The sequence below is a fragment of the Hypomesus nipponensis genome, chromosome 16, assembly GCF_054491055.1.
Source record: "Hypomesus nipponensis isolate SF chromosome 16, ASM5449105v1, whole genome shotgun sequence".
Taxonomy (NCBI): domain Eukaryota; kingdom Metazoa; phylum Chordata; class Actinopteri; order Osmeriformes; family Osmeridae; genus Hypomesus; species Hypomesus nipponensis.
This window is the reverse complement of record NC_140376.1, coordinates 2,007,815-2,020,429: the sequence shown is the minus strand read 5'-3', so window position 1 is coordinate 2,020,429 and position 12,615 is coordinate 2,007,815. Positions and strand designations below refer to the sequence as shown.

Sequence of the window (12,615 nt, the reverse complement as noted above, 5' to 3'; positions counted from 1 at the left end):
ACACACACACACACAGAGAAACACACAGAGAGAAACACACACGGCCCTCACAGTGAACTCAACCTGAAAGATTCCGACAACCCTTCAAGCTGAACTACAGGAAAACAGCATCAGATTTGCCAGTGTATTAACATTGACCAAGTAAAACTCTGCCGGGGCAGTAATTGGTGTCGCGACCTGTGAGACGTGCCATTGTACTGATAGCGTCCCAACTGTCAAACACAACAGACTCCGTTTCCCATCAGCCCTTGCATGTCTGTCCAATTAAAATACAGACATAAACCTACAGATAACTGTTTCTCCAATCAGAGTGACCTTGAAGATAATGGAAACAGATGAACAGATATTAAAAAGTGAAAGGTTACTCCCTTCTATTTATAATTAGGAAGAGAAGGCCTAAGGGCCTTGAGTACAAAATCGATCACAAAATCAACCCTGCTAAGTAAACAGATACATTAAACTAATCTACAACTATACTTCTTCTTGTATCTATATCAATATGTGTCGACATAGTTTCCATTGTTGTGCGTCATTCTTCCTGCTGGTGTGTTTTGTTTTTCATCAATTTAGCTATTGTGGTTTAAACGTAGCTAACGTGAAGGGGTGAAGAGCTCTCGGCCCACGGAACACTTTATTACTCTACCTGCCAGCTTTATTACTCTACCTGCCAGCTTTATTACTGTACCTGCGCCAGTAATAAAGATGGCCGCCCAGGGAGCTCCACCTAACCCACTCTCATAACGTCGTTCCCAGTCAGGCATTTCATTTGATAGGACTCAGGCCTACCACTGGAGACCACCAGGGTAAACAATGAGTCTCCACAGCCAAGGCCCAGACCAGGCTAGGCGGCTGGATCTCTACAACGGCTTCGTCTAAAAGCTGGATGGAAGTGCGTTGGGAGGGGCAAACAGCAGGGTCCTGACCAGACTAATTGGAGCATAAGGAGACATACAAAAGAACCGGTCTAATAACTGGAGGGACAGAGAGAGAAAGCCTGACAGACACAGGGGTTCAGGCATTCATCAAGATGGCCGTATGCATTGCCATGGAGACGTCAGTGATGTGGAAGGGGGAGGGGCGGGGCAGGGCGGGGTCTCCGGGGAATATCCGTGAGGCTGCAGTAGGCCAACTCACACAGGCTTCAACCTGTAGACTACAGCCGCAACCGACTCCGCAAAAGCTAACCGCTAACACTGCAACTGCACTGTAACACGACTGTAGGAGGTCCCTTCAAGCATTCATCACTTGTTTGCTAGTGTGTTCTAGCTTAAACTCCTCTGGCATTGATGAATCTTGCCTTGCATCAGAGGGAAGGGGTGAGGGGTGGGCAGTTTTCCTTATGATGCTGCAGGTGCTGACTGGCCAGAAACGCAGATCCTTCAGGGATCCCTAATAGATCCCTTTTTACCTTATGTAAATGCCTCAGAGCATCTCAGAGAAGGAAGGAAGGATGGGAGGGAGGAGAGGAGAGGAGAGCAGGACTGGTCTGGGACCAGATGTCCCCTCAGTGGGGGGCTGGGAGGGGTGGAGGGAGGAGCAGGAGGAGGGGGGGTGGTGGGGGGGAGAGGGGGGGGGGCTCTGTGCAGCTCGGCAGGTCTTCTCTGTTTTCTATAGCGAGACCATCCTGTACACTTCAATCAGTTGGCACAGTGACAGAACAGAAGACAGAACATGAAGTCATCTTTACGAAATGTTACACGTTCAAGTCTTAAGCCTTTCGTGTGCGGTAATACCTGTCCAACTCAACGCCAACCTCAGAGAGCACAATCAGTGCAAGTCTATTTATCATCAACAAGACCAAGTTCAAGTAAGATGTTCTGAGCTTTCAAAACAAGACGTCTAACTTGATTATACATACTTTAAATTGGTGCTATTCAACATTCCCAGCAGTGCTGTAACATCAAACATATGACAAAAGAAGACCTAAACCCTAACATACAGAGTGACAGAAATTCCCTCAGGGAGAAAGCAAGCCTGTGCTTTCCATCCAGGAGCAGGATGGCTGAGCTGCTGTTGATGTGATTCTCCTGTTTGACACTGGAAATGAGAGCGAGCATGAGCTCTCTGCTGCTCCTCCAAACCCACACAGGTGATCACAGAGAAGAGAGAGAAGAGGTAAAAGCACTGAAGGGCCTTGGTCTCTCGCCCACGCACAAGCTCAATCATGCATGCACTTACACAGAAGCCCACACATGCCAGCCCACCCCCCTGTATGCCCCTGTCTGGTCACACACACACACACACACACACACACTCATTGACACAACAAGGGCCCCAGTTTAGACTCTGCTGATGATACGACAAGAAAAACACAACACAGAAAATTATAGACACACAAAACAGGATGAAAAGCATTCATGTTACATCTAGCATGTTGCCCGTTATATATGCCACTCATTCCCCATTTGATTCCAGACACTGCACAAGTCAGCAAAGGATGGATCCAGCGATATGAAGTCCTCGTAATTGTCACAGTTATTGATGTCACGGAATCTATTGCAAGACAACAAGCCCTCCTGACTTGATGATGTATAGATCTGCATACTGCCTGCCTGTTACATACACAGTACAAACTGATGAGCAGTACTCCTCATTAATCTATCACTCAATCACCTTGTCAATCGCTCCTCTCTCTCTCTCCTTACATTTAGTCATTTAGCAGACACTCTTATCCAGAGCGACTGTACGTATACAGTAAGTACAGGGGCACAACGTCATTTGGCACGGCGGGGAATCGATCCGACAACCTTCTGATTACTAGCCCGACTCCCTCACCGCTCAGCCATCTAAATCCACACTCCCTCTCTCTCTCCCTCTCTCTGTCCACCCTCTCTCCCTCTCTCTCCTCCCTCTGTCCTCCCTCTGTCCTCCCTCTCTCCCTCTCTCTCTCTGTCCTCCCTCTCCCTCTCTTTCTCTCCCCCTCACTCAATCAAATGCACAGAATGTGTACACTCTACACACAAACTCCCTTCGATGAGGTATGTAAGAGATTACTGTGCAGTTCTGCCAATCAGCTGGCATGATGTGGCCGCCTCGACAGCACAAAGCCTTCCCAATCAGAGCAGGGAACCCTACACCTACCCTTCCACATCCAGACAATAGACCTGTCCCAGAATAGGGAATGCTCGGGAAATGAATGGAGGTGTGTGGGCAGTAGGTTAATTAGCCTTATAGAAGCACACTGGCAAGGCGATCAGAGAGAGAGAGGGAGAGAAAGAGGGCAAGAGAGAGAGAGAGAGAGTGTGCTTCAGTTTCACCAATAAAACCTGTCATTTGCAATTTGTGTTTCACAAACGAGTGCTCTGGCAGTGCGGTTGCAGTGGCACTACATGAAGCTCTGAGGCAGGGGTCAGGGGTCAGCTGGCTTGCCAGCTCGGTCTTCACACGCAATCCAGCTGTATGTTATGGGGAGGATTGCTGTTCATGGATAAACTGGGAATCTACAACCGAATCAAAATCAAATCTCATTTGCGTGGCTCTTTTTACAAGCAGCCACAAAGGGCTTCATCGTTACAGGTCACACCGATAACCAACCAATACCCACCCCCGCCCCCAGAAGAGTCTAATGGAGGGAAAAACTAAGTGAGGAAGCATTGGGAAGAGGAATTCAGTGAGGAATGTCCTCCTTCAGAGACGGTTGGTGATGCAGGATGTTTCGGACCACAGACCAGAGACAAACGTCCAATAAGATTCAAAACAAAGGACAGCAGATGATTAGGTTAGCGCAGTCATCACATCGGGACGGGCTAGATTCTAGAACCATATGGAAGACGGAGCTGATTCATCCAGTCTGACCTATCACGGCAGCATTCTGTTCAGAGTCGACAGAGACGAAAGCAGCTCATGTTCTGAAGTCCACCAGGCTGAGTCGAGATGTTCCCTTTTCTCCCAGCCTGTAAGAGCCTGGGGCTCTAGACCGTTACCACACACACACACACACACACACACACACACACACAGCCACAACACTCAGGTTCGATCACTGGGCCGGGGCTTTAGGCAAGGTATGCAGTACATAAACACACACACAAACACACATTTGAATGACTCCATGTAAACACTCATTTACACAGAAAACCAGAGATTGGTACATGGAACGCAACACACTGCATTTTAATTAATAGGATTGGATAAACATGTTTTAGACAGCACTGAGACCAATTGACTAATAATACAACAAAATGACAAGATAGTCAATCAACGACTGTCATGAGGATGAAAGGATTTACATCATCCATCTCAGGTCATCCGTCTGTGAGCGCGAGCGTGAGCGCGAGCGGAGGTGTAAAATGGCTGATCAAGCCGGGCATCTGTCCTGCTCTGTGGGAAGCTGTCCATACAGACAAAGACTCCAGCCATGTTTGTGTTTACCTCCAGCCATGTTAGCGTCCAGCTCTCCCCAACACCAAGAACCAAGACTTCATGAATACTCTAAGAACTGAATTGACTGAATTACTCTCTGATATCAAACAGAGCTTTTCTGAGGTGTTTGACAGCTTGTTTTCAGTCTGGAAGCTGGTAGGAGAAGGGTGCAAGAAGGGTGGTAGATAATGGGATAGAGGCTGAGGTGAAGATCAGCGTCTTTGTCTATAATTCATGGAGTAAAATGGAATCTGGCAGGCTCCCCTGTCAGACCATGTATGCACTCAACCTCTTCTACCAAGGCAGAGAGGAGAGGGGGGCCGATACTGAAAACACCACCATGCAGTGGCTATCCCAACAAAGAACAGACTGTGGATATAACCATCACACTGAGCTTCTCAAATTATAGATTATCACACACCACCAAACAACCAGAATGTGTAAAGGTGGTATTATATATGAAATTCTTTTGTTAAAAACGAATAAATCAAACGTCTTTCATTCATAATTGATATTTTCAACGACAAAATGATACAGTTAGGTTTTCAATGAACAAGAAGAAATAGTTTAATATTAAGACAACAGATCTCAGTAAATACCACATAATTGGCAGATAAGTCTTCCATTTACCGAGATTTTTTCTCTTTATTTCCAATTAAATAATTGTATTTTTGTCCAATCGTGGAGACATGGCTAAAGGTGTATCACATAATTTTTGAGCAGTCCGCTTTTATTTCTAGGCTTACGAAGACACACTGACAGAAATCAACAAATGGATTAAGAAATATGTTTGTATCGGTATAAAATCTGAAAATACATACAAATTATTTATGAATGCAATAAATAGAGTAACTAGAAAATTGCACATAAATGTACTATTAAAAAAAGCTTTTTAAACTACACATCTAAAAATCGAACCAATACTTCAGTATGCTATATTGGGGGGAAAAAAACTGCAGAAACAATAATAATCCAAGCTACATTTTAATATATTATTTCGCATCAAATACATATTGAGAACTATAGTTTCATAAACGACTGCAATAGCTCAAACAATAGGCTGGCCCTAAGCATCCAGTCTTTATTGCGCCATTCTAAGTGAGATAAAAGTCCAATTGGTGACAGATAATGTATCAAATCAAATATAGTCCTATTAAAATACGAGTTTTATGTACCAACTGCGGTTCGCATAATCACATGTAAGGCATAAATAAAATGCATTAATTACAAAGACTTTTCTCTCGTTCAAATCACAATGTTTCACTCCCGCACATAGAAATGTGAATTTACCTCATACTGGATGTACTGCTTCCTCCACTCCGGGGTGATATGGGCCGAAAGGTGCTCCGCGAATTTCATTTTGCCAAAACAGCAATCTCCTCAACCTCCGTTAATTCCTCGTGCGACTGTCCCTTGTTGAAGCGAGTTTTGTTATTTCTGTCAACTTGGCTTGCCCGCGTGCGTCAGGCTGCGCGGTGCCGTGTGCGCTCTGCCTATACCTTGTCCCGGAAAACGTCTTCCTGACAAACCCCAACGTCCCACATAGCCTACTGTTTCGTGGGAGGGATGGCGAGGGTGTAACACGGTGGCCTCCCCCCCCCCTAACAGGTGGTTTGATGACTAAAATGAACACGGTGAAAATCCCTCACTGACTTTCTCCCTCCGGTGTCTGTTCTCGTCTGGGGACACAGCGGTCCGCCATCGCTTTCAGCAAAGCGTGGCTGCGTCACTGCGCAGTGACAGGAGGCAGGTTTGGATCGAAAAACGCCCTCATTGATTAGTGCTTTCTCGATACGGAATCCTTCAGCCCAATTTTTTTTATATTCCTAAATTACTTCAAAAGGAAGGATATTGCTGTGGAAGAAAGTGGTGAAAAACGTGAAAAATGTTAGTCACAATATAGCTTATTGATTTATGGTGTTTGGTTCACTTGCTTCCAGAGGTGATATCAGTGTTTCTGAGAATATTATCTCCTCAAACCGTAAACCGTCAGAATAACCAAGTAGTAGTCCTAATGATTATCCAGTTAAATAGGCTATCCTATTGTTCTTGACCTTAAGTCGTTTAAAAACTTTTCAAGCAGCCAGTGTAGGCTACTGCTTGTAGTGCAGGCTATGTAGGGCAAACAATTTTACTGTACAATGCCAATCAACGACAAACTTGGATGAAAAACTCACCGGAAGACCCTCGTTATAAAGTTTGTGCGATTCGCTCGTCTTCTGGTAAACATTGTTAGAGCGAGTTCGCCGAATAGCTTAACGATGTGGGCATGGAAGTCACAATTCCTGTTTAAATCTTGCGACCTGGTTTAGTTCACGGGTTCCTTTTACTGTTCAGGCTATTGCTGGCAGAATGCATCAGGCCAGTAAACAAGGAAGGCGAAGGCTCGCTCAGACAAACATCGTCTAACGGGCATTTTTAAATGAACCATAGCCTATCATATTTGGCATTCTTTTTCAGTGAAATTCAACCTATGCGACTCTTTAGGCAACACTTATAAAGACACTTGTGTTTAAAATGGGCACAGTTGGTGCAAGATGAGGTGCCGGGGTTGAACAGGTGGGCTTGGTGAATCAGTTCTTTACTGTGGAGAGGGATCAACACTTAGTAAACACTACCATCTGCTGGATCTCATGGAATGCAAAACGCCTCCATGTCAGTCCACTATAGCCGCGGACGGACACAGAGGTCAAACCCTAATCCACAATTTAAAATGCGCTGGAACTTTTCACACAATTAATTCTAGTATGTTATTTACATTTTGATTAGCAATCACCCAACTGAAATCACATTTTCTTTTCAGGCAAAATTAAGCGATAGATTGAAATGTAAAAGTTTTGTATTTACCCTATAATTAAATGGTTTTATATACTCAGATTTTCGGAATTGCCTGGCAACAACAGGCAATTATGTGTTTCGAAACAACCGTTCCGAAGAATAACGGATACAATTTAAAACGTTCTAAGAGTGAGAACTGTGATGTTTAGTACTTGTTCCCGTCGGTGCCTTTATCAGACTGTACCACTGACGGACCACTACTGGAAATCATTCCGACTATCACGGAAAACGGTTCTTGGCGTTAAAGGATTATAGAAATCGCTTTGGATGTTTTTTATTTATGCGTGGGCAGAATAAATCACGGTGAGCTGTACGATACGGTTGTCACTTAGTTCATGTTTTTAGCTAAGTTCACGATACAAAAATGGCATCTCGCTCTCCATCATCGTCCCCGGATTCAGCCACGGGCTCAGGTACCGACCCAGCCCGGCCCGACACCGGAGAACCACTCGGTGGAGGCTCAGACTCAGATTCTGATTTGGGATTAGGGAAATTTGACTGCGGCGCAGTTGATGCGGGGCATCGACTGGAAGGAGAAGAACTGGAGCAAGAGTTCGAATCGGCAGCAGACCGTTTACGAGACCTGGTGCAGACGGCTAGTCGAGACCAGTTATTGTACCTGTACGCCAGATACAAACAGGTGATTACAGTATACGCAGACACTGGAGTGAAACCTATTCGGTATCGCCTAGCTAGAGCTAGCTAACTTTTTAAAGTTTTACTGAATCAGAAAGTTGTTTCATGAAAATTGCTAGGCTAGCTAGCTTACTAGCTAATGTAAACTGGGGGCATTCCACACGTGATGGAGTGAAGCTGACATCATCGCTGGATGCACACACACTTAGCTAGAGATTATAATGATGTATATCCACTTATTAGACCATGTTCTCCATTATACACCATATGTCAATTACATCAGGGTGTTAGCCTACAATTCTATTGGGACGATGAGTGTAAACACTTGGGTAATGTAACAGTAGGTAACCTTGGTAGGCAAACATTAGGTTTAGGTAACTAGGCCAACGTAAGGCTAGAAACTTAAAATCTCGTTTTTTTCCCCTTCACAGGTTAAAATTGGAAAGTGCAACACAGCAAAGCCTGGATTCTTTGACTTCGAGGGCCAGAGAAAATGGTATGAAAGTGATTAGTTACTCACCATTGTTGTTGTATTAAGTCCTGATGTAGCAATACTTAAGAGAATATCAGTTCCTTATAAACTGGAACTGAAACATTCCTTTAAGGCAACGATTCTCAACCTGTGGGCCGTGGTAGTTACTTTCAAACCTTTCAAAACCTTTTTTTACTACGTCATACCAAGAATTGTGTTGCCCCACCATGAAATAAGCAACACAATTGTGTATTCTATTATGTATGTATTCACATTGAAATTCAGAAATTGACTTGAGCACCACGATTGTATGGATTACTTAAATAGTGTTGCAAATAACCTAGTCCTCGACCCATGTCAGAATGTCAAAATGCAAAAACACAAGAATTTACATTTTGGTACAGGTCAAGTTCAGTTTGGGACAGTTAGTTTTGCACTTCGGGACGGTACTGGGACAGTGAGGAAAAAAGTTAGTTGCGAGCTCTGAGCTACACAACTGGGCCGCAAAGTGGAAAAGGTTGGAAACGGCAGGAAGGAAGGGAAGGTGTGTGTCAGAGTTTAAAGTTCCTAGGATCAAATGGCTGCTATTTTACTGACGGATCTCTCTGTATTTTGTGTCAGATGTTAGTTTATTTCCTCCAGGTACACTCTGGGCACTTTCGAGGATCATGTCCTTAATTGTAGCTTGTTTAACTACATGCTCTTCTCGTTCTACCCATTGGCACTTATTTGCTTTTTACAATGTATGCTTTATGTTTTGGCTACCCACAATGTTTTGGGGGCTATCTCGTTGTTTATGATCATCGACCCATGCACTTTTTGTAAAGCTCTCTCTTGTAAGTCGCTTTGGATAAAAGCGTCTGCTCAATGAATACATGTAAATGTTTCATGACCAATCCTGCTGATGTTGTTGTTCCTGATGATGTTGTTGTTGTTGTTGTTGTTGTTGATGATGCAGGCAGGCCTGGAAGCAGCTGGGGGACATGGGGTCAGAGGAAGCCATGCAGGAGTACGTCACATGCGTCAACTCATTAGACCCAGAAGGCAGCCACAAGGTAACACACACAAATACACGGTGGTCGTCTTATTCGTGTGATTTTCTACAATGACCCCCTTTGCGGAGGCAGTAACTGCAGTGCCACACTGGAGTGCACTGGCATAGGCTGACCAGACGAGGGCGCTGTTTGACAGTGTATCCGAGCATCTGAACTGGAGCTGGGGCTCTGCAGAGATGCTGTGTGTGTGCGTGGCCAGTGTTATCCTGGCCCATAGCCCCCTCTGTGCCCCCCCTCCATCACAACAAGCACCATATCAAGTCGGCAGCGCGAGGGAGCCTGGAGCATAATGACTGCAGTAGAAAGCCTGTTACTGTAGACATCTTGTCTGTTCAGCTCTGCCCTCGACGCTCCCTGCAGGACCTTCACACCTAAACACCTGTTCAGCTGCTGCTTGGGGGGTCGGCAAGGCAACACAGCAGCCCTCTGCTGACCCCATGTCCCCCCCTCTTCAGCATCCTCCTGCCCCCCCCCCAGTCCCCCCCCCCCCTCGTCCAGGGCCGTCTCAGCCTATCACAGCCTGGCAGGCTCTGCTCTGACACGTCCCATTCTCTGCTCCCTCTCTCTCCCTCGCGCTGCCATCTTGCTGGGGGGGGGGGACTCGCTGACTCTGCCCCGATACCGCAAACAGTAGATGTTACACACACACACACACGCCCTGTACACTGAAAGGCCTGTTATTGTATTAACGTTAACAAAGCAAGTTGTTGCTATTCTTCCCTCCAGGCCCAGTGCCCCCCCCCCCAGTGACCCTTCAGGCCCAGGTCTATTGTCAGACCCCTGCTGGTATTACATTACAGTGGGACCGGAGAAAGTGCATCAGCGAATATCCCCCCCCCCCTCCACCTCCTTTAGTCCTTTCAGAATCTGCCTGCTCGGTTGTTTTGGGCTCTCTGTGGCGAACTAACGTCTTTTAGATCCCATTTGCGTGACAGCTTCTGCCCCCCGCGCCAGTGAAGCTGTTCCCTGGCAGGGGAGGAGAGCCGGGGCACAGCACCAGGCAGGCTAGCCTCCCGATCTGCTCTCTCAGACACAGACCAACGACAGCTGAGCTCAAATATATATATATATATATATTACAAAGAATCGTGAGCACATTTATCAGCAATTTCACAAAGTTACATTCCATTTAATTAAAAAACCAACTCAGGACCAGACCTACTTTTATGATGTCATTGTGTAGTTCTGTTATTTGTGTACCAAAGTCCCCAGTGTTGCTCAGCGAGGTATAGTCTGTCCCATAATGCACTGTGTCTGCTGACAGCTGTTGAGATGCCCGCTGTGACCTCCCAGCCTGCACACGCGTGGACATAAACAACAGGGTTAGGGTTAGCCTGGTACTGACTGGAAATACACTGAGCCTCGGTCACCTAGCAACTTTTGTTCTCCTTGGTCACACCCTCAGTGGGTCGACAGTCAAGTGAGTTAGAACCAGAGAGAACGAGAGAGAGGGAGTACGAGAGAACGAGAGAGAGGGAGTACGCGAGAACGAGAGAGAATGAGAGAGAGGGAAACGGCTGGTCCAGAGAAATGAGTTAGCAGCTCAACACAGCTAAAGGTGAGGGTGAGGGGTGAGGATGGGGGGGGTGGGGATGGGGGGGTGGGAGGATGGAGGCGAGAGGGTGAGGGTGACCAACCTGATGTTGTTGGGAGCAGGACTGTGTCGTTGGAATGCAGTCAGATTTGGTTGTTTAATAGTGTTGTGGTGTTTATTGTGGTTGCTCATGTTTATTTGTTTGTTTGTTTGTGTATTTCAGGACAGGCGGGGTTCAGAGAGGAGGACAGGATTCGGAGGCCCAGCCGTCAGCTCACTCTACCAGGAGGAAATGATCCGGTAGGCTCACACACACACACACACACATATATACCTGGAAACCATCAGTTCTCTGGCAGGCAGGCTAACAGACAGACACTGGGACTGACAGACTGACTGACAGACAAGCAGACAGACAAGCAGACAGACATGTAGGAAATGAGATTGTCAGTCAGGCTCTATCCCAGTTTCGTTGGCAGACAGACAGACAGAAAGACAGTGTAAACTGCAGCAGAGCCTGGAAAACAGACAGTCCTGATTTATGTTAATGACATAGCTTCCCTCTCTCCCTCCCTACCTCTCTCCCTCCCTCTCCTCGCCTTACGGGAACTCTGGCAGAATCGTTCAAGCCCAAACCCCCGCCCCCATCAGCGGAAAGTAGAAAAAGGTTCTATTTTAGATGAAAATGAGATGATGAGAGAATCCTGCAGGTTCCCCCTCATAACCACTGGAAGTCATTAGTATGCATGAGCTGAGGTGGCCAAAGAACTGCCTGCTTTTAATTGCTTTTTCCGGGAGGGGCTTTTCCGAGGGGGGAGATATGTAGGGTATGACTAGACTGGTGTGCGGGCGGGCACCGTCTCCCTCGACGATGCCCCTCCTGGCGGAACAGAGGAGTGATGCCCCCTGGGAAACAGGAAGCAGGAAGTCATTAGCAGGAGGCCGCGCCCCCCGAGGCCCAGTCGGGGAGTATCCTCACGCTGCTCTGCCTGTCACACTGACTGCTCCACTGCCTTCCAATTTACCCCCCCCCTCTCTCTCTCTCCTCCCTTCTGTCTCTCTCTGGGTCTGCCTTTCTGTCCACCTACATTCACTGTCTCTGTGTCTCTCTTTTTCTGTCTCTCTCTGTCTCACTACCTCATCATCCCTCTCTCCTCTGCTGTTCCGCCCCCCCCCACTCACTCTCTCCCTCCCACTTTCTCTCCTCGTCAGAGTGCCTGCCTACTAATTGTGTTTCCAGTTGCTCGATGTTCTGCTCTGTTTGGAAGGACTGATTAGTGATATCCTCCATTAGAGTTAGCAATGTGTTGTGTGTGTGTGTACAGTAGGCAGTGATCCTTATTCACAAGTTGAAAAGGTTACTTGCAGACATCAAGGGTATTGCTATCATCTGATTGGATGATTGGTATTTCCAGAAGACGTGATTGGATGTCAGGGACTGAGACCTGGTTTTGTTTAAACTTAGTAGTGGTGTGGTTCAGCTCAGCGATGTGTTCCTGATAAGGCCATGTGTGTTTGTCTGTGTGCATGGTTGTGTGTGTGTGAATGGTGTGTGTTTGTGTGGTGTGTGTGTGGTGTGTGTGTGATGAATGGGCCAGCCTGCTGCAGGGCTGATCAGTGGAGGCCAGATCACAGCTGGTAGATGAGTGTTCTCCAGAGCAGTGGACCTCCAGCCTCTCTGATAAATGAGGCCCATATCTGCCATAACACCTAGCGTG

At 46.6% G+C, this 12,615-nt stretch overlaps 2 protein-coding genes across 4 annotated transcripts in view; one reads left to right on the top strand and one right to left on the bottom strand.

Annotated features, from left to right (window-relative positions):
* The window catches only part of xpr1a (xenotropic and polytropic retrovirus receptor 1a), a 94,821-nt gene that overhangs the window by 55,020 nt on the left and 27,186 nt on the right, over positions 1–12,615 (bottom strand). The window contains exons 1-2 of one of the 2 annotated variants that reach the window (XM_084675791.1): positions 6,540–7,099; positions 5,653–6,216 (exon numbers count right to left, since the gene is read on the bottom strand). The exons of the other annotated variant lie outside the window; for it this stretch is intronic. Coding sequence (XP_084531917.1) covers positions 5,653–5,721 — 69 coding nt within the window. The 5' untranslated portion in view covers positions 5,722–6,216; positions 6,540–7,099. Of the gene's footprint in view, positions 1–5,652; positions 6,217–6,539; positions 7,100–12,615 lie in introns of those variants that run through there. 2 annotated transcript variants of the gene reach the window in all.
* acbd6 (acyl-CoA binding domain containing 6) overlaps positions 7,209–12,615 on the top strand; it is a 28,034-nt gene continuing 22,627 nt past the window's right edge. The window contains exons 1-5 of one of the 2 annotated variants that reach the window (XM_084675795.1): positions 7,209–7,613; positions 7,689–7,840; positions 8,268–8,332; positions 9,267–9,363; positions 11,121–11,197. In XM_084675795.1, coding sequence (XP_084531921.1) covers positions 7,565–7,613; positions 7,689–7,840; positions 8,268–8,332; positions 9,267–9,363; positions 11,121–11,197 — 440 coding nt within the window. In that variant the 5' untranslated portion in view covers positions 7,209–7,564. Of the gene's footprint in view, positions 7,841–8,267; positions 8,333–9,266; positions 9,364–11,120; positions 11,198–12,615 lie in introns of both variants that reach the window. The other variant, XM_084675794.1, reaches the window with a different exon arrangement.